The sequence below is a fragment of the Dromiciops gliroides genome, chromosome 2 (genome assembly GCF_019393635.1).
Source record: "Dromiciops gliroides isolate mDroGli1 chromosome 2, mDroGli1.pri, whole genome shotgun sequence".
Classification (NCBI taxonomy): domain Eukaryota; kingdom Metazoa; phylum Chordata; class Mammalia; order Microbiotheria; family Microbiotheriidae; genus Dromiciops; species Dromiciops gliroides.
This window is the reverse complement of record NC_057862.1, coordinates 274,859,380-274,881,843: the sequence shown is the minus strand read 5'-3', so window position 1 is coordinate 274,881,843 and position 22,464 is coordinate 274,859,380. Positions and strand designations below refer to the sequence as shown.

Below are 22,464 nucleotides of genomic sequence, written 5' to 3'. Positions count from 1 at the left end.
GGGAAATAAACAGTTAATAATTTTAACTGTGAATGTGAATGGGATGAACTCTTCCATAAAACGGAAGGGAATTGCAGATTGGATTAAAAACCAGAATCCTACAATATGCTGTTTGCAAGAAACACATTTGAAGCAGAGAGATGCACACAGAGGAAAGGTAAAAGGTTGGAGCAGAATATATTATGCTTCACCTCAAGTCAAAAAAAGCAGGGGTAGGGGCGCCGGCTTGAGGGGAGGAGGGAGGCTCGGTGGCGCGTGGGCTGCCCGTTGGCAACCGTTGACGCGCTTGCGCAGCGCCCTACGGCGGCGCCTTCATAGTGAGGGGAAGGCCTGTGGTGCCAATGCCTACCACAGACAGCTTGCTGCCTTAAACTGCTCTGTGCGCCATTGGATCGTCAAGAACATGGACACCAACCCACTCTGTGACCTGACGCCCATCTTTAAAGACTACGAGAGATACCTCACAGGCAACAGCAGCGACAGCGCGGGGAGATGGAGGCCGGCAGGCAGCTCGTTGGGACCCCGGCCGGGCCCGCCACCCCGGGCCCATCGCAGCAGCACCCCCAAGACACCCCCTTTTTGTTTCACCCGGACAAAGCCGAAGGGGCCGCGGAAAAGCGAGCAGAAGCGCTGTGGGAGAAGAAAGCGGCCCCGGCCACGGGAGCTTCGTCCAACTGTCTCCTATCACTTTGGACGGAAAGTCGACAGCTCGGTCCTGGGCCCCTTGGGCTCCAGCCCCATGGCAAACTTCTCCTTCTCTCCTGGAAACACGGGCATCTTTGGCAAAGAGTTGACCCAGGAGAGCCCCACCTCTTCCTTCTCCCCCAAAATGCCGGAGGGCCACCCAGATGCAGCTACTGGCGAAGGCAAAGGTGCCCAAGAGGAAGAGAGCGAGGAGCCACCCAAAGTAATCGTGAATGAAGTCAAGGAAGAGGATGCCTTTTACTCCAAGAAATGCAAACTCTTTTACAAAAAAGATAATGAGTCTAATGAGAAGGGCGTGGGAATCCTGCACTTGAAACCTGCTGCCAATCAGAAGACCCAGCTTCTGGTTCGAGCAGACACCAATTCAGGGAACATACTACTGAATGTCCTGGTTCCACCCAATATGCCCTGCTCCCGAACCGGAAAGAACAATGTGCTCATCGTCTGTACCCCCAACCTGCCCATCAGCGAGAAGATCGCCACCCTCCCCGTGACCATACTCATCCGGGTCAAGACCACGGAGGACGGGTACGAGCTGCACAGAATCTTACTGGAGAAGAAGGAGGTGTGAATCGGGGCAGGGCGCTCAGAGACTCGTTTGCCAAGGTGCTGCTTTTTTCCCTTAAACTTATTCCTTTTATTCTTAACTTTCTACTTTGACATTCTCAGAACTTAGAGGTATTCTGAAAGGTTTTGTGGGGGAAATTAAAATAATAAAATAAAGCCAATAAAAGCTTTAAGTGACCCCCCCCAAAAAAAAGGACCCACATGCACAAAAACATTTATAGCTGCTCTTTTTGTGGTGGCAAGGAATTGGAAATTGAGGGGGATGTCCATCAATTGGGGAATGGCAGAACAAGTTGTGGCATATGAATGTAATGGAATTCTATTGTGCTGTATGAAACAATTAGCAGGTGGAGTTCAGAGAAACCGGGAAGGACTTGAATGAACTGATGAGTGAGATGAGCAGAACCAGAAGAGCATTGTACACAGTATCATCAACATCATGTGTTGATCAACTGTGATAGACTAGATTCTTCTCACCAATCCAACAGAACAAGAAAGTTCCAAAGGACTCATAATGGAAAAGGTTCTCCAAATCCAGAAAAAAAAAAGGAACTGTGGAATATGGATGCTGATTGGACTGTACTATTTCTTTTGTTTTTGGTGCGGTTGGTTTTCTGATTTGAGGTTTTTCCTTTGTGCTCTGATTCTTCTCGTATAACATGACTAATGCAGAAATATGTTTCATGTTTTTATGTATATATAACCTATATCAGATTGCCTGCTGTCTAGAGGAGGGGGAGAGGGAGGGAGGAAAATTGGAAATTAGAAATTTTACATAAACAAATGTTAAACTATTTCTACATGAAACTGGAAAATAATAAAATACTTTTATTTTTAAAAAATAAATAAATTACTCAGATTAACAGAAGAGAGAGAATACTTAAATAAATATATCTTAGAAAGAGAAATTGAACAAGCTATCAATGAGCTCCCTAAGAAAAAAATCACCAGAACCAGATGAATTTACAAGCAAATTCTATCAAACATACAAATAATAATTCTAATACCATATAAACTATTTGAAAAAATAGGTAAAGAGCCTCACTAAATTCTTTTTATGACACAAATATGGTTTTGATACCTAAATCAGGGAGAGTAAAAACAGGAAGAAAATTACAGACTAATTTCCCTAATGAATATCAATGCAAAAATGTTAAATAGAACACTAGAAAAGGGGATTGGTTATATATCACAAAAATCATTCCAATGAGTAGGTGGCATTTATACCAGGAATGCAGGGCTTTTTCAATATTAGGAAAATATAAGAATAATTGCCCATATCAACAACAAAAATTAAATGATTAAATCAACAGATACAGAAAAGGTTTTTCACAAAATGCAACACCATTTCCTATTAAAAAAAAAAAAACTAGAAAGCATAGCAACAAATTCAGCTATCTTAAAATGGAATTACCTAAAACCAAGAGCAAGCATGATCTATAATTGGGGGAAACTTGCCAGTAATATCACAGGTAAAATAAAGATATCCATTATCACCCCTTTTATTCAATATTGTACTAGAAATGGTAATTATAGCAATGAAAAGAAAAAGAAACTGAAGGAATAAAAATATACAACAAGGAATCAAAACTATCACTCTTTACAAATGAAATGATGATATACTTAGAGAACCATGAAGAATTAACTAAAATAATAGGTGAAATAATTAACAATTTCAGCAAAGTTGAAGGACATAAAATAAACCCACATAAATCATCAATATTTCTATAAACTACCTACAAAATCCAACAGAAAGAAATAGAAAGAGAAATTCCATTTAAAATAACTACAGAACATGGATAACCTATATCAGATTTCTTACTGTCTCAGTGAGGAGCGAGGTAGAAAGGGAGGAATAGAATACAGAACTCAATTTTTATTTAAATATTAAAATTTTTTAACAATTAGAGTGGAAATAAAATATATTTAAAAATAATATAATTGTAGACAGTGTAAAATACTCAGAAGTCTACCTACCAAGAGAAAACAAAGGATTATATAAACACAATGACAAAATGCTTTTCACACAAAGAAAGATCTAAAAAATTAGAAGAAACATTTGTTGCTCATGGGTAGACTGAGCCAATATAAATAAAAATGACAATTATCTTTAAGTTAACTTATTTGTTCCGTGCCATATCAATCAAACTACCAAAGAATTATTTCATAGACCTAGAAAAAATGATAAAATTCATCTAGAAGAACAGTCAAGAAAATCAAAAGAATCAAATTTTAAAATGTGAAGTGAAGCAGCCTAGCAGTACCCAATTTCAATTTACATTGTAAAGTGGTAATCATGAAAACAACCTGCTACTGGCTAAGAAATAGGATGGTGGATCAGTGGAATAGATAAGGTACATGAGATACAATGGTAATGTGACCATAGTAATCTAAAGTTGTATATCCCAAAATCCTAGCTTTGGGGATGTTATGTTTAAAATCTAACTGTTATGACTAAAATCTAATGTGTGGTCACCTTAAATTAGAAGCTTATAGCACCAGTCTTTGGGCATTAAGCATTTATTAAAATATGTTAGAAGTTAGCAAAAGAAAGAGGAAGAACACACAGAGTTCAGAAAGAAAAAGCCTAGCTACACTGGCCTGCTTCTTCTGCCACTACAACCAAGACCTCCAAAGGAAAGAGCAGATCCTCAGTCTCCTAGAGTGGAAGCTCCCTGTGGGAGCAAGAGGAACAATCCCCACACACAGCTCCAAGCTAACTGGCTGGTAGCATTGTTTGACATGACTTATAGGAGGTTCTATGAATACATGTAACTTCCAGATGCCAGGCAGCTTGCCGACACTAGTTACATGCTTTCTCCTCAGGGGGATGTTGCCCTGGTTCTCACAATGTCTTTCTCAGCAGGGGGTGGCATCCTATTCTCACAGGGGTTAAGAACTTACCATTTGACAAAAATTCCTGGTAAAACCGGAAAGTAGTTTGGCAGAAACTGGGTATATACCAACATCTCACCTTTTGTGCCAAGATAAAGTCAGAATGGGTATATGATATCATTAGTAAATTAGGTGAACATGGAAAAATTTATTGGTCAGATCTCTGGGCAAGGGATGAATCTATGACGAATCAAAAGATAGAGAGAATCATGGGAAGTAAAATGTTTAATTTTAAGTACACGAAATTAAAACAGTCCACTTTACATATAGGATAACAAGCTGTATTTATAATATGTTACTTCACAAGTGCCCTATATCACGTACTCAAAAAATGTAAATAATTACTAATTTTGCTATTATTGTCATAGTCAAAGTCATAAAATGTTCATACTTACAAAAGTTAAAGAAAATAAGCTTTTCCATTATAGCTGGGAAAAAATGTTCCTTTAATGATTTGTTAACAATGCTTTCATACTGAGAGACCACCTTTCTTCTGAGTCTTGGTCCAGAGTGTAAAAGGGATCTGAAAAAAAATTACAAAGCATATAAAGTTTACAAAATCATTCCAACACTTTTCTCATGTCTACATCCAGAAAAAGAGCTGGATTTAAATTAAAATTATAGAGACTAATGTTGAAAGTCACAACTGACATTTAACTAAGAAAACATTATTGAGCCTTTTATATTCATCAAGTCTAGGTTTTGGGAGCTGAGGGGGAAAATATGGTGAATGTAACAAGTAAAGAACTCCAACTATATATCAATAAGAAGAGAGTACTTTAACATGATGGGTACAGAAATATTAGGGGAAGAGAGAAAAAGGGAAAAAGAAAAATATATTCTAAGTTCCCAGAGTAGTCCTTTTATCCATCAACTATATCATGATAGGATTTCAAAGGAGGATGGAATAGAAGGGAGGACAGATGTGGGAAAACTACTGCTGTAAATTTGTAATAAATTGGTGTTGTTCTGCTAAAAGTATGGATTTTCTCAAAAAATTTCCCCATCACACCAATCTATATTGCAGTTTTTGTTTTAGTGTAGTCTAGCTTTTGTCATTTACAAAAAAAAAAAAGTTTATGGTAAAAAAAGTCAAAAGGTGAAGGTGAAAAGGCTTATTTCTAGAATATTGAATCAAAATGATCTTTACTGAAGAATAGGCCATCTTTTTTTTTTAATCCTTAAAGATCTTTCAGCCTTTAAAAGAACTAAAAAGAAAATATTTTATTCTGTATCTGGTTGTCATAAGAAAACAGGAGTAGGTTACTGCTATTCTCAGTAATACAATGATCCAAGACAATTCCAAAGGACTAATGATGAAACATACTATCCCCCTCCAGAGAAAGAACTGATACTAACTGAATAGACTGAGGCATGCCTCACTTACTTTCTTTCTTTTTTCCCTTTATTTGAGTCTTGTACAAAATGACTAATATGGAAACGTTTTACATAATTGCACACGTATAACCTATATCTGATTGCTTACCTCTCAGGGAGGAGGGTGGGGAGGGAGGGAAGGAGAGAATTTGGAATTCAAAACTATAAATAAAAATGTTTATTACCTTAAAAAATTTTGAGGGACAACTAGGTGGCGCAGTGGATAGAGCACCGGCCCTGGATTCAGGAGGACCCGAGTTCAAATCCAGCCTCAGACACTTAACACTTACTAGCTGTGTGACCCTGAGCAAGTCACTTAACCCCAATTGCTCAGCAAAAAAAAAAAAAAAAAAAAATTGAAAAGAACTGTGTGGAGAACTAAGCACTCCCTCCTAGAGTCTGTGACAGAGGAGAGGAAAGTGACATAATCTGACATACACATTTTGAAAAAGTGTATTTCAAAGTGCTCAGATTGGCACAGTGGATAAAGCACTGGCCCTGGATTCAGGAGGACCTGAGTTCAAAACCAGCCTCAGACACTTGACACATGCTAGCTGTGTGACCCTGGGCAAATCACTTAACCCTCATTGTCCTACAAAAACAAACAAAAAACAAAGTGTTCAGATGAAGAAGAGATATAATAAGTAAAGTAAGGTGGTAAATAAATAGGTAAGAGAGAGAGAGTGAGAGAGAGAGAGAGCGAGAGAGAGAGCGAGAGAGAGAGCGAGAGCGAGAGAGAGCGAGAGAGCGAGAGAGAGAAGAAAGACAGACACAGGCTCTATAGGACACAGCTCTACTTGGCAACTCCACTACTACACCCACTTCCAGGTTACATTTCCAGTGCAGAGATGTAGTTCTTTCAGTCAAAAGGGAACAAAGGCCCTGAACAGCAGTGTTACTCTTCAGTTCCAAGGAAGCAGGGGCCCTGAGGAGCAACATTAATTGCAATCCCAAGGGATATAGGGTCCTTCCCTGGGTAAGAACCAAAGCTCATTCAAGGAGAGCAGTGACCACATCTCTCTCCAGATCATAACTCCTTGGAAAAAACAAAACTTCCACACACCTAGAAATAGTTCTGGATTACAGCATTGAAAAACCCTGAGGCTTGAGACAGTGCCTCTCCACCAAACCCCAATGCTGGGAACAAAGCCCAACTGTCAAAACATAGGCAGGAAAATGAGTAAACAACATTAAAAAAAAAAACCTGACCATATAAAGCTACTAGAGTGACAAGGAAGATCAAGACACAAAATCAGAAGAAGGCAATGATGTTAAAATAACTACAAGCAAAGCCTCAAAGGGGGAAAATTTTTAATTAAACACAAGTCCAAGAAGAATTCCTGGAAGAGCTCAAAATTATTTAAAATCAAATAAGAGGGGCAACTAGGTGGTACAGTGGATAGAGCACTTGAGTTTAATTCTAACCTCAGAAACTTACTAGCTGTGCAACCCTGGGAAAGTAATTTAACCCCAAACTGAAAAATCAAATAAGAATGTTTGAGGAAAAATTGGGTAAATGAGAGTGAGGAAAGGAATTATGAACAGACAATTAACAATTTGGTAAGAGAGAAAATAACAATTAAAAACAAAGAATTAGTCAAATGGAAAAATGGACACAAAACCTCATTGGAGAAAATAATTCCTTAAAAATTAGAATTGGACAAGTGGAAGCTAATGACTCCATGACACATAAGAAACTATAGTCAAAGAATGAAAAAAAAAAAAGAAAGTGTGAAATATTTCATTGGAAAAACAACTGACCTGGAAAACAGATCAAGGAAAGATAATTTTTAAATTACGGGAATAGCTGAAATTCATAATGAAAGAAGAGTCAACAAATTTAAGAAAACTGCTCCCAATGCCCTAGAACCAGAAAGTAAAATATAAATTGAAAGAATCCACTGATCACTGCTTGAAAGAGATTCCAAAATGAAAACTCCTAGGAATACTATAACCAAATTCCAGAGCTCCCAGGTCAAAAAAGAAAATATTGCAACCAGGCAGGAAAAAAAAAAAATACCAATTCAAACATCATGGAGCTGAAGTCAATATCACACAAGATCTAGCAGCTACAACATTAAAGGAGTGGAGGGATTAGATTACAATATTCCATAACTCAAAAGAAGTAAGATTAACTAAGAATAACCTGCCTATCAAAATTAAGTCTAATCTTTAAAGGGGGAGAATGCATATTTAATTAAATAGAAGAATTTCAAGCATTTCTGATGAAAATACTATAGCTGAATAGAAAATTTGACTTTCAAATATGACTCAAGGAAAGCATAGAAGGATAAATAGGAAAGATGAAATCATATGAGATTCAATAAGGTTAAACTCTTTACATTCCTATATGGAAAGATGATATATGCAACTCCAAAGAACTTTATCATTATTAGGGAAGTTAGGATTCTGCATAGAAAGGGGGTATGGAAGTGAGTTGATTATGTTAGAAATATGTAAAAAATAATGGATGGGCAAGAAAGAGAGATGTCCTGGGAGAGTGGGAAGGGAGAGGAAGAATGAGAAATATTATAGGAAGAGATTTTATAGTGGAGGGGGCAAAAGGGGAGGCAATGCTTGAACCTCACTCTCATCTAAACTGTTTCAAAGAGAGAAAACTCTCTCTCACTCTCTCTCTCTCTCTCTCTCTCTCTCTCTCTCTCTCTCTCTCTCTCTCTCTCTCTCTTATCTCAATTTATCTTACCCAAAGTAGGAAGGGTGGGGATACGGGGATAAGAGAGAGGAGGGATGATAAAAGGGAGAATGGATAAAGGAAGGCTGTGGTCAGAAGCATCACAAACTTTAGAAGATGGACAGGATAAAAAGAGAGAGAAAAGAATACACAAAATAAAATAAGATGGAGGGAAATGAAGTTAGTAATCATAACTGTGAATGTTAATGGAATTAATTCACCCATAAAATGGAAGCATATAGGAGAATGAATTAGAAACTAGAATTCAATAATATTCTGTTTACAAGAAACACACTTAAAACAGAGAGACAAAGTTATAAGGGGCTAGAGCAGAATTTATTCTATTTCATCTGAAGTTTAAAAAAAAGGCAGAGTTAGCAATCATGATCTCAGACAAAGCAAAAGCAAAAATAGACCAAATTAAAGGAGATAAGGAAGTAAATTATATATCTCAAAGGCACCACAGACAATGAAGTAATATCAATATAATACATACATACTAAAGGAGAAGTTAAATAAATTATAAGCAGAAATAGACAGTAAAATTATATTACTGGACGACTTCAACTTTTCCTTCTCAGAGCTAGACAAATCTAACCATAAAATAGATAAGAAAGAAGTTAAGGGGATGAATAGCATCTTAGAAAAGTTAAAGATAACATACATCTAGAGAAAATTGAAAAGAACAGAAAGTATACCTTTTTCTCAGGAATACATGGCACCGTCACAAAAATTGACCATGTATTAGGGAATAAAAACCTCCCAAACAAATGTAGAAAAGAGAAACATTAAATGCACCATTTTCAACCATGATGCAATAAAAATTGTCATGGAATCATAGATCAAAAGTTAATTAGAAACTAAATAAAATAATTATAAAGAATGAATGGATCAAAAAACAAATTAATAATTTCATTTAAGGTTCTGATAACAATGAAACCATGTACCAAAATTTGTGAGATGTAGGCAAAGCAGTAACAGGAGAAAATTTATATCTCTAAACACATCAATAAAAAAAGAGAAGGAGCAGATATATAAATTGGGCATGTGGCTTTAAAAAACAAGAAAAAGAACACCTTAAAAATCTCCAAAAACCTAAAAATGGAAATCCTAAAAATTGAAAGAAAGATCAATAATGCCAAAAGTTTAAAAAATTGAACTAATATATATAAAACTATGAGCTAGTTTCATGGGGAAAGAACAAAAAATCGAAAAAAACATTCATTGGTTGGATTTGGGGGAAAAAGAAAGAAGAAAAGCAAATGGCCCATATTAAAGATGAAACAGGTGAATTTTCCACCAATAAAGATAATATTAAAGTCATTATTAGAGACTATTTGCCCAATTAAATGCCATCAAAACTGACGATCTAAACAAAATATATTAATATTTTCAAAAATATAAATTGCCCAGATCACAGAAGTGAATACTTAAATTCATCTTTAAAAAATATATTTGAACAAGCTACAAATGAGTTCTCCAAGAAAAAACTCCTAGAACTGGATGAATTTTAAAATGAATTCTACCAAACATATTAGTGACAATTAATTTCAATATTATATAAAATATTTGAAAAATAGGGAAGTGGAGCCAATATGACAGAGAAAAGACTCTCTCCAAAACACCTCCTAACACCTTTAAATAATGCCATAAAACAATTCCTGGAGCAGCAGAACACACACAAAGAGGAGGTAAAATAATTTTCCAGCCAAAGACAACTTATTAAGTCATTAGGAAAGGTCTGTCACACCTGGGTGAGAGTGGGCACAGTTCAATGCAAGCTGCACCAGCACAAACTTGGCCCCAGCAAACCAGGAGCAAGCAGGTCTTGGGAGCCACTGAGTCCTCAGCCGCAGCTACTTCTAGAGCTCTAAGCCTACAGACAGTAAGAAAGTCAAACAAGTAGTCAGAAGAAGATTACAGGGATCTCTTTGCTAGTACTGAGGCAGGACTCTGTTGCTTTGCCCATACTTGGATTTAGATTACAGGCCTGGGTAGCAGTCCCAGGGTGAGTCCTCACACTAGCACACCAGAGCTTGTAGCTGCAAAAGAGCAGGAATCCTTGTCACAGTTCCAGGGCAGAAAAGAGTGCTTGTGGTAGCTCACAGACAAGAGAGGAATAAATACACCTCTCCTTAGATCATACCACCTGGAATAACTGAAAGCTTGCAGGTCCCTAAAAGTACCTCTGAAAATAGGTGCACAAAACCCCTGAAGCTTAGGACAATCGCTCCCTCTACCCTGGAGGCAGAGCCTTACTTCAACCAAGAGTTAAAATTCAAGAAATAGTCTGGGAAAATGAGCAATGACAGAAAAAATTTCTAATCATATAAAATTACTATGGTGACAAGAAAGATCAAAACACACACTCAGAAGATAACAAAGTTAAAGCTCCTACACACAAAGCCTCTAAGGAAAAATATGAATTGGTCTCAGGCTATGGATGAGCTCAAAAAGGATTTTGAAAATCAAGTCAAGGAGAGGTAGAGGAAAAAACAGGAGGAGAAATGAGAGTGATGCAATAAAATCATGAAAAAAGAGTCAACAGCTTGATAAAAGAGACACAAAAAAATACTGAAGAAAATAACACCTTGAAACACAGACTAGATAAAATGGGGAAAGAGGTACAAAAGTTCATTGAAGAAAATAATTCCTTAAAAATTAGAATTGAGCAAGTGGAAGTTAATGACTTTATGATAAATCAAGAAACAATGAAACAAAACCAAAAGAATGAGAAAACAGAAGACAGTATAAAATATCTCACTGGAAAAACAACTGACCTGGAAAATAGATCCAGGAGAAACATTTTTTTAAATTATCGAACTACCTGAAATTTTTTGCCCTGAATCCAACTTAACTCATGTTCTTAAATTGCCATATTTTCCAGAAACACTGAGTATGCAGGAGGCCCTGAATGTGCCAAGGATGAAGCTCCCCTTTAGCTGATACAATTTGTTGTTGCATCCCAAGCTGGACTCCCTGTGTGTCCTTGGGAGACAAGGTGGGCTCCAGGTAGTCTGTGCCAGACCGCTTGAGCAGCTGAGGTCTTCTGCAGATCAAAAAAAGTGCCTAGACATCATCTTTCAAGAGATTATCTAGGAAAACTGCCCTGATATTCCAGAACCAAAGGGCAAAATAGAAGTTGAAAGAATCCACTGATCACCTTCTGAAAGAGATACCAAAAGGAAAATTCCCAGGAATATTATAGCCATATTCCAGAGCTCCCAGGGCAAAGAGAAAATACTGCGAGCAGCCAGAAAGAAACAATTAAAGTATCATGGAGCTACAATCAGCATAACACAAGATTTAGCAATTTCTACATTAAAGAATTAGAGGGCTTAGAATATAATACTCTGGAGAGCAAAGGAGCTAGGATTACAACCAAGAATGACCTACACAGCAAAACTGAGTATAATCCTTCAGGGGGGAAATGGATACACAGTGAAATAGAGGACTTTCAATCATTCTTTCTTTTTTTTTTTTTTTTAGTGAGACAATTGGGGTTAGGTGACTTGCCTAGGGTCACACAGCTAGTAAGTGTTAAGTGTCTGAGGCCGGATTTGAACTCAAGTACTCCTGACTCCAGGGCCAGTGCTCTATCCACTGTGCCACCTAGCTTCCCCTTCAGTCATTCTTGATGAAAAGACAAAAGCTAAATAGAAATTTTGACTTTCAAACATAAGACTCAAGAGAAGCATAAAAAGATAAACAGGAAAGGGAAATCATAAGGAACTTAATATGGTTCAACTGTTTACATTACTACATGAGAATATGATACCTGTAACTAATAAAAACTTGCTCATTATCATAGTGGTTAGTGAATATGAAGGTATGATATCTAAAATAATAAAATTACAGGATGAGAAAAGAATATGATGGCAGAAAGGGAAGGGGAGAGGTAGAATGGGGTAAATTATCTTACATAAAAGAGGAAAGAAAAAGCTTTCATAGTGGAGGGGATGATGGGGGATGTGAGGGAGAATGAGTGAACCTTACTATCATCAGAATTGGCTCAAAGAGGGAATCATATACACTCAATTGATCTTAGAAATCAATATTACCCTACAGAAATGTAAGAGGGGAAGGGGACAAAGGAAGTGGAGGGAATAGGATAGGAAGGAGCACAGATTGGGGGAGGCAGTGGTCAGAAGCAAAACACTTTTGAAGAGGGACAGGGTGAAAGGAAAGAGAGAATATAATCAACAAGAGCAGAGAGGAAATGGGATGGAGGGAAATACAGTTAGTAATAGTAACTGAAAAAAAAATTTGAAGCAAGTTTCTTTGATAAAGGTCTCATTTCTCAAACAGAGAACTGAGTCAAATTTATAAAAATGAAAGCCATTCCCAATTTGTTAATAATCAAAAGATATGAACCCTTTTCAGAAGAAGTAACCAAAGCTATCTATGGCCACATGAAAAAATGCTCTGACTCACTATTGATTGGAGGAATGCAAATTAAAACAGTTCTAAGGTAGTAATCTCATACCTATTAAATTGGCTAATAGGACAAAAGGAAAATGGTAAATGCTGGAGGGTATGTGGGGAAAATGAGACATTAATGCACTGTTGGTGGAATTATCAACTGATTCAACCATTCTGAAGAGCAATTTGGAACTATGCCTAAAGGGCTATAAAACCACATATACCCTTTGACCTAGCAATACCTCTCCTCCCCTGCTTCTGTCCTCATGATAAAGGACTTAAATATACATATTGACACTCCCTCAAAAACACTAACCTTCCAAATTACATATTTCTCATGCCCTACTCCTCCACCATCACCTCAACTATACACAGATGTTTATATCCTTGATCTTGCCATCACACAAAAATGTTCAACTTCCTTGTTTGTGTAATCTGAAATTTCCTTATCAGATCATGATCTGTTGTCATTTACCATCTCCCTTTGCCTTGGAACGACTAGCCCTGTTCTTTGTCCTTGTCACAATGCCCAATCCCTCCACCCCTCAGTTCTTTCCCAGGCCATCAGCCCAACACTGACTACACACTCCTTCCTTCCCCATCATGATTCCCTGGTGAATCAGTTCAGTTCTGCACTATCCTTTTTATTCTAGTCCCTTGTCCACTTATCCTTTTGCCAATTTTGCAGTGGCAAGTTGCAGACTTGTGTTATTCTAATGATTCATTGCCTTCTTTTCTATTTATGTGCTTCTGAAAGAAACTGGAAAAAATCATGAAACTATAGGGACTGAGAACACTCCAGATGTTTATATACTCTTAAATGGGCCCTTATTTTGGTAAGTCAATCATTTCACACCTAAATTGACTGCCCTGCTCACAACTTTTGAAAATCTTTTTATTCCAGGGGCAGCTAGGTGGTGCAGTGGATAAAGCATCAGCCCTGGATTCAGGAGTACCTGAGTTCAAATCTGGCCTCGGACACTTACTAGCTGTGTGACCCTGGGCAAGTCACTTAACCCCCATTGCCCCACAAAAAAAAAATCTTTTTATTCCTCCTTAAAATTAAGGCTCATGGATCCCCTTTCCCCCCACCTCTCAGATGAGAACCTTTTCTCATATTTTTTATGGAAAGCAATAAAACCACTTACTGAGAGTTCTTTTTCCTCTTCCTCCTCATCTCACCTTTGACCACTCTTTTACCCATATCACATGAAGAAATAGCCCTTCTCCTTGCAAAGGCAAACCTCTACAGGTCTACAAGGCATACCATTTCATTCCAACTTCTCTCAACAATTTTTTCTCTCCATCATCCCTTCTCTCTGACAAAATATTAGGAGACACCTCTGTTTTCCAGAGCTAAGGCAGGACAACAGTCCTTTGTGATCACTCTCTGGATGATCTCATCCTCTTGACTAGTCAAATAATTTACCAGGTGTTCACTGATCAAAGATAAGAACTGGACAAACTCAAAAAGTCCTGCATTGAATCAAACTTGTCACATGTTTGCTATTCCCTCATTGTCAGGGCTACAACTCACTAGGCAGCCACTAATACGAGTATTGCAATCTCCCCACATTGCCTTAGGTCCCCCCACTAGGGGTGGAGCCCCAGCACATGTGTCTAGAGCTCCTCCTGGCTTGGAAGCCTTTTTCCTCACTCTGAAAATAAAACTATTTAATTCCTGACTCTCTTGTCTTTAGTCTGCTCTGTTCAGTTCTACCCATTCACAAAGCAGAGGCCAGTTCTGATCCGGTTGACATCTCTCATTGATCTTCAGCCTTTCTTTGTCTACTGTTTGCTTCTCTACTGGCTATAAAGATGCTCAAGTTTCCCTCATCCTCAAAAAACCCTCACTTGATCTGTTTATACCTGGGACCTATCATCATATTTTATCTCCTGCTTCATGGCTAAACTCTCTAAGTAGGCCATCTCACTCTTACCTTAACTCTACACTCTGCCTTTAGATTTCATCATTCATTTGAAACGTTCTTTCCAAAGTTGCTAATTATCTCTTAACTGCCTAATTGAATGGTCTTTTCTCAATCCTCCTCCTCCTTGATCTCTTCGAATGTTTTGATCTTGTTCATAATTCCCTTAATATTCCTTTCTCTGAGACATTATGTTCTCTAGATTTCTCCTCCCTGTGTGACCACTCCTGAGATTTACTGGATCTATATCCAGATCATTCTCACTAAACTGAATATTCCTTAAGACTGTATTCTTGACTTTCTTCTCTTCTCCCTCTATAAAGTGTCAAGATAATGGAATGTGATAGATGAGATTTAGCACATTCTCAGGGGCCCACCTGGAGATTAATTTAACCTGATTGAATTGGATAAGGCAACTGACTGCTGAATGGATTACTGGCTGACTTCTAATTAAGCACATCTGGCTGGTACTTAGGGGTACTTAAGAAAGTAATTGTTCTCAGAAGCTAACAACTTTGAACTTTGACCACCTTCAGGCCCAGTGAACCAATGAATTTGAATGACACTAGCCAATCAGTTTGAAGAACCTCCCATTTCTGGGAGTGGAACAGGAAGGAAGAAGCAGACACTGTGGAGAAAGCTTGGCCTCTTTGGCTGTGAGACATTGGCATGGTGGCAGGGAACTTCACAGGGAAGTTTAGGAAGGCAAGGATTTCAGGCTATAAGAAATCTGTTCTCAATCTTTCTCTTTCTTTTACTATCTTTCAATAAACCCTTTAAAAACCTAAACTCGTTTATCAGTGATTTTAGTTAGTTTCCCCCAAAAACTGGGGGGACAGATTAGAACCCACATTTAGAATTTCAAATTACACAATACCATCTCACTTGAAAGTCTCAGCACTTCCCATAGATTCAATTATTCTTTCTATGAGGATTTCAGGATCAATTCATTCATCCCTAACCTCTTCTGATTTCTAATCCCATGTCTCCAACTATCATTCATTTCAAACTGAATTTCTTATAGACACCTTTAAGTCAACATCCAAAATTGAATTTATTATTGTTTTCCCTGTCCAAATTCTCCCTTCTAATTTTCTTATTAGAAGGCATCACCATTTTCCCAGTCACCTGGGCTCACAAACTAATTGTCATCATCAATTCTTTATTATCACCCACTATATTGAATCAGTTGACAAATTCCGTCAATTCAACCTTTGTAAAATGTCTCACCCTACCTTCTTTCTTCTGACACTGCCACTCTCCTTGTGCAAGCCCTCATCACCTCACATCTGGCCTATTGCAATATCTTTATGGTTGGTCTACCTTCCTTCAAGATTCTCTTCACTCAATCTATCTTCCACCAACTGTCAGATCTAAACATGTCATTCCCCTAGTCAATAAATTCTAGCAGGTCCCTATTATATCAAGGATCAAATAAGCATACATATATACACACAAAGAAGATAAACATATGTGTATATGTATATGTATGTGTATTTGTGTATAGTTCTTTGGCTATTGTCTTCCCCACTAGACTCTGTACTTAGCACAGTGCCCGACACGTTTAAATAAATCATCACCTCACATCTGGACTATTGCAATATCTTTATGGTTGGTCTACCTCCCTCAATCATTTTAAATAAATGCTTATTTACTTGACTAAAAGCAAAAAAAAATGCACCTGATTTAGCATAATTATAGCTGCAATAATAAGGCAGGACCCCCCCCCCCCTTTCAAGGTAAAGTATTCCAAGAATACATCAGAGATCTTAGCAACCTAAAGCTCCAACTCACCCTTCCCACCCCTAACCCTCTCATATACTGGGTGTGTTCAACACAAACAAGCTGTTAACCTTGTGTTTCAGGGTGGAGCTATTATTGTTTCTATCTGTATCTTAGTGACTCAGTCTTCATAAAAGGAAAAAAAAATGTGAATCCTGTGACTGAAAGTAAGTATAATTGCTGAAAAAAGAATATAAGACTAAGAGAGGATGGGGCTACCCTGCCCAAGGGGAAAGGTTTTAGAACCTTGGAAAAGGAGTTTATACCAGTGGAGTTTCACCAGGTAGGGACCCAGCAGGAGCCAAACACTCCCTAATATGAGAAGGCTGAGGCTGATCATCACCAAGGAAAATATATACACATAAGTGGAAGAGGGGAAAGGGGTCAAAGAGTGAGGAAGAAAACAAAGTACTTGAGAATATAAGAAAAATTTTGAAAAATTAAAAGTTGGGTATAAATAAGCCTACCCAAGTAGATTAAAAGTAAGACATTTTTGCTTTGCAAATCATAAAATGATGCGTGAATACTGGTTATTATTGTTGTTATTAATTTGTTATTTGACCAGTAAAATTCACTTGGGAATCCTACTTTTTCCAATACCTTTTTATATGGTAATTCATTACTGGCCTGGTTGATTTCTCCTTCTGAGTTTGGTTTATTCTTATTATCTCTCTTCTTAGCTATGGATATAGTTTTGTAAATTCACACATTTTATATTTTTGTAAATATTTTATCCATTTCTATTATGATATCAATCTTGTTGGCATATATCTGCTCATATCAAATACAGTTTATTTAGCACTCTTTAAAAATTTGTAACTTTAGCTGTAGTGAAAAAAGAGAATCAAATAAGTGATAACTGATGACAGGGAAAAGATGTTGCTGCTCAATTTTTATTTTAGTTCTGCTTTTTTTTTGCCAAAGACAATGATCTAGGTATAAGAAAGGATAGAACAAAAATAGGTATTAAAAATACCAAAGATAAGTCAGGAAATAATAAGAGAGACTACCTTTATATAGAAGATGGTTCTTGACATGCATCAAGAGGGAGAGGGAATGTTATGTGTGAGAAACACAACTGCTAGTTTGGCTAGATTACAGAATATGAAAGGGGAGTAATATCTAATGAAGCAAGAAAGATATCTTGGAGCTAGGTTGTATAGGACTTTAAAACTAAATAGAGGGGGGGCAGCTAGGTGGCACAATGGATAAAGCACCAGCCCTGGATTCAGGAGGACCTGAGTTCAAATTTGACCCCAGGCACTTGACACTTACTAGGTGTAACCCTGGGCAAATCACTTTAACCCTCATTGCCCCGCCCCCAAAAAAAATTGAATTAAAAAAAAAAACTAAATAGAGGAGTTTATATTTGATCCTAAAGGCAAAAACAATCCACAAGACTTGACTGAGCAGAAGAATCAATTGATCAGGTTTGCTTTTTTTAAAAAATTACTTTTGCAATAGTGCATAGGATAGAGTGGTTAAGAGAATTGAGTCAGAGAGGCTTACTACAATTGTAATCTAGATGAGAGATGATGAACGCTTGAACTAAGGTGATAGCTATCTGAATAGAAAGAAGAGGTCACATTCAACAATTTGGAGGTAGAAACAGTAAGATTTACCAATTAAACTTATTTGTGAGATGCAAAAGAGAAAGAAATTAACCTCAAGGTTATGAATTTGGAAGACTAAAAGAATAGCTATTCCTTTGACAAAAGTATGTAAGTTTTGGAAGTGGGGTATATAGGAAGTGGGGATTATTACTTCAGTTTTGAACTTGTTGAGTTTGAGATGGGGCATGCAGTTTGAAATACATTATTGGCAATTGGTGATCCAGGGGTAAAGGACACACAGATGTTGGGAGTGATCTGAGGCAGAAATTGGGCAAGAGATGAGTTTATAGGACAAGAGAACAATAGAGAACAGTGTGAAGTTGAAATGGCTATTGAGTTAGGATCTGAGAGGAAAGAAAGTAAATTCAAAACAAGAACAATGGCCTGAGAAAAGACTCAAGGGTAGAAAGATTGGAGGTTTCAATGAAGGCAAAGAATAAATTTAGGAGGGATGTGGCATAGGAAGAAACAGTTAGAGGAGGTTATGGTCAGATGAGAGATTGTCAGAGTTTCTAATTAGGGTAAGAGAGCACTTGACCAATAAATAATGTTGATATCTAGTGTGTAACAATCTATGTAAGACTGAGGTAGTAAAGAAGTAGGTCATGGGATTTCAGGAGGCTTTGTTGTTTTTAAGTATTTGAGGGATTAGACTTTTCTATTTTGGTTGCAGAAATGCAGAACAAGGAGCGGTTGGTAGAAACTGACTTAAATGGGAGTCGGGATGACATAGGAGAAATAGGAAGAATGCCAATTTTGCCAGACTACAAAGTGAACATAAGATAAACTTAGGAGATAGGTTATGAAGGACTTAACAATGTGTTTAATGCCAAACTGATTTATACTTCAAACTAGAGATAATAGAATTTATTGAGCAGCGGGGTGACATTGTAGCAACCTTGTCCCAGATGTTTTCCTGAGGTTAAGGATACAATTGTATGAACAGAATGTGGAGGACTCTTTTCCCCCAATCCAATAATTTTCTTATCCCTATAATTGTCCTTAACTTGTTTGGTCTCTGCCTTGCCTTCACTTTGGGCACCAGGTCAAAATATTATGGGTCCCACGTTTCGGTTTACCCGATTCTCCCCTCAGGGAAGATCAGTTCTGACAGGCTAGGGGTAGGTCCTTACAGGACTCCAATCAAGAGCCACTCCCACCAGCTCCAGGATACTTCACTAGCCCGGGCGGAAACTATAAGGGCTCAAATAACAGGTTGGAAGAAGGTTAACTCCTGAAATGTCTCTGCGTACAGGAATGAGTTCCTACCCAGAGACCTGAGAAGGTGGTAGACCCGGGAGGAGGGAGTACTCACCTTAGCTCCTTAAAGACCATGTTAAACCAGGATCTGACATAGCCAGGCCGATCGTGGGGCTGCATTCGGCACCCAAGGCTAGGGGCTGGGTCCTCGGTTGCCACTTCATCGTCCAGGGTTCCTTTCCCCATATTCCCTGCGTCTTGTTTTGGCACCCGCTCTGCCTCCCTGCAGTGGTTCATTTCTAAATCGTAAACTCCGCCTCTTGCTTACCTTCTATTTTCTTTACTCCTACGCACCCTGAGCGATATATACTCACCAGTTCTGCTCCCCCACGCTCCTTTTTCTGGGGCTGGGGCCCAGACCCGCCTTCCTCAGGAGGGTACATTACAACCAATTTGGTCATTGGTCGCTGGGGCTCCAAAGTTTGGGGTGGTGCTACCAGTGATGGATAGAAAGATCTTGGTAAAGAAATAAAGATTCCCTTTGCCTTCTTTCTATACTTAACCTTCCTCAGCCCACCAACCAAAATCTTAGAGATGCTATTTTGGAGAAAAGATAGGCTTTTTTCCTAGTGGTTTTTTTTTTTTTTTAAGGAACAACAGTGGTTTGTTGTTCCGCCCAATGAAATTCTTGTTGCTAAACCTGCTTTGTGCAGGTCATGGAATTCAAAGTCGTTAAGAATGTAACAGAAATCGGGTGGAAAAGGTAATGCTTTGTGTTCAATTTGAAGGAAACTTCCTTTCCCAGGACTGGCCCAGATTATGGATTATGACTGAGTGAAGGCAGTTTTCTAATACATTTAAAGATGTTGTTAAAGAGACAGTATCAAAGAAGGGTTATCAACTAGGGTTGATTTTTCACCAGATCACATAGTGATTAAAACATGCAACTGCAGAATCATATGTTAAATTGACCTGGTGCCTGATCTAGTCTGTTTAGAATGTTATGCTATACTCAAGTCAGTTACACAAGAATTTATTAAATGACTATTATGTGTGAGGCAATGCTCTAGGCACTGGGTAGGGATACAAAGACAAAATGGAAAATTGTTCCTTCCCTCCAGAACTTTATATATATATATATATATATATATATATATATATATATATATACATACATATACACACATATATATACAAATATCCCCAGATTGAGTAAATACAATAAAATTTGAGGAGGTAGAGAGCACTGAAAACCAGGTGGGTCTGGAAAGGCTCTTGATATAAACCTAGACAGAACCTAAGGATCATAGGCAGAGGTGAGGAAGGAGTGCATTCCAGAGATGATAAACAACCTCGGTAGAGGATCATAGGATCATAGAGCTAGAGGTGGATGACCTTAAAAGTCATCTAGTCAAACCTTATCATTCTTCCCATACTCATCCAAATCTACCCAACCCTTTCATTGTGGCTCCCAGTGTTCAACCTAACAAAATACCCTTTATATTAGACCTGTATACTCCCCTCAAAATTTACTTGCTATGTACTTGTATTTATTTTTCTATGCATATGTTCCTTCTTTCCAATAGGATATGAGCTCCTTAGGGGCAAGAAATATTTGATTTTTATCTTTATGTGCCTTGTGCCTGACACAGTGCTTGGCACATGTTCACTAAAAAACATGCTTGTAGAATTGAACTGAATCTGGGAACTGAAGCAGAAGGGTTAACTGGCTTTCCCAAGATCACAGAAGTAGTAAAATGGCAGAGCCAAAATTCAAACTTCATATTTTGATATCAAATCAACTACTTTTCCCCCTAAATAACACTCACATGTCAAGATTGGGTTAATGAAAGTAGGTCTGTTTATCTGGTACATAGAATGTGTGAAAAGGAATAATATGAAATTAATTCTCTGAAGGTATGCTAGAGTTAGACTTTGAGGGAACTTAAATGAGAAAGCATGGTATAGTGGAGAGCAGACTAGACTTGGTTATAGGAAGACCCTGAACAACCTTTTGAGCCTTGGTTTCCTTATCTGTAAAATGGTAATAATAATAGGATCGACATCTCACAGTGTTATTTTGAAGATCAAATAAGATAAGAAATATAAAGGGCTTCCAAAACAATATTAATAATATGAGGTATTATTATTATTTAAATACCAAGCTGTATAGTTTGTATTTTATCATATAAGGAATAGGGAGCCACTGCAACTACTGAATAAGAGAGGAACATGGTCAGATGCATGTTTCAGGAATATTACTTTGTAATTTTGGGGGGAATGGATTAAAAATTTGAGATTGAAAGCAAGAAAAACAATGATGAGGTTATTGTAGTACATCAGACAAGAAGTACTATCCTGAACTAATACGGTAGTGAATAAAGAGAGATGGCTTCAAAATGTAAAATTAATTAATGTGACAATTAAAAATATGAAACATACTGAGGTATCACCTCACACCTATCAGAGTGGCAAATATAACAACAACGAATAAAGAAAATATTGGATGTTGGAGGGGATGTGGGAAAATAGGGATGCTAATCCACTGTTGGAGGAGTTGTGAAAAGATCCAACCATTCTCGAGATCAAGTTAGAACTATGCCCAAAGGGCTATAAAACTGTGCGTACCCTTTGATCCAGCAATACCGCTGCTAGGTTTATATCCCAAAGACATCCCCCCAAAAGAGAAAAAGACTTATTTGTACAAAAATATTTATAGTAGCTCTTTTTGTGGTGGCTAAGAATTGGAAATCAAAGGAATGCCCATCAATTGGGGAATGGTTAAACAAGCTGTGGTATATGATGGTGATAGAATGTTTATTGTTTCAATATGTTGGCAAAATATTAATAAAAGGATGGTCATTCAGCTGTCTCAGACCAAAGACCCCTAATGGTGGTGGAGTCATAGATTTTATGCCCTTCGAAGAAGAGGTACTCCTGAGGGATGCCTAATCACCTCTGATTGGTCAACTTAATTTGGAAGTAGGTTATATTAAAATGAAGGGCTGATCACAGATCACCACCCCCAACATAGGATTAACTATTACACTTCATCCCAGACCAAACTTTTGTTGCTCTAACAAGAATTTAGAAGGGTCATTCTTATCTTATCAATATTCCTAAAAGCTTATAGCTGTGATGAGGGCCAAAGAGAACATAGCCCTGACCAGGACTAAGAAGAGTTGACTATTTTATCAAGGACTTTGGAATGGGGTGAAGTCAGGATTATATCTCCAAGCTATTAATTACAAAAATCATTCCTCACATAAACAAACTCCATTTT

General features: G+C 37.7%; 1 protein-coding gene across 1 annotated transcript in view; it reads right to left on the bottom strand.

Moving 5' to 3' along the window:
• Nucleotides 1–19,459, bottom strand: part of ABHD12B (abhydrolase domain containing 12B) — a 48,255-nt gene extending 28,796 nt beyond the window's left edge. The window contains exons 1-2 of the mRNA XM_043982876.1: nt 19,297–19,459; nt 4,563–4,690 (exon numbers count right to left, since the gene is read on the bottom strand). Coding sequence (XP_043838811.1) covers nt 4,563–4,690; nt 19,297–19,427 — 259 coding nt within the window. The 5' untranslated portion in view covers nt 19,428–19,459. The remainder of the gene's footprint in view (nt 1–4,562; nt 4,691–19,296) is intronic.
• Between the last annotated feature and the right edge of the window lie 3,005 nt (nt 19,460–22,464).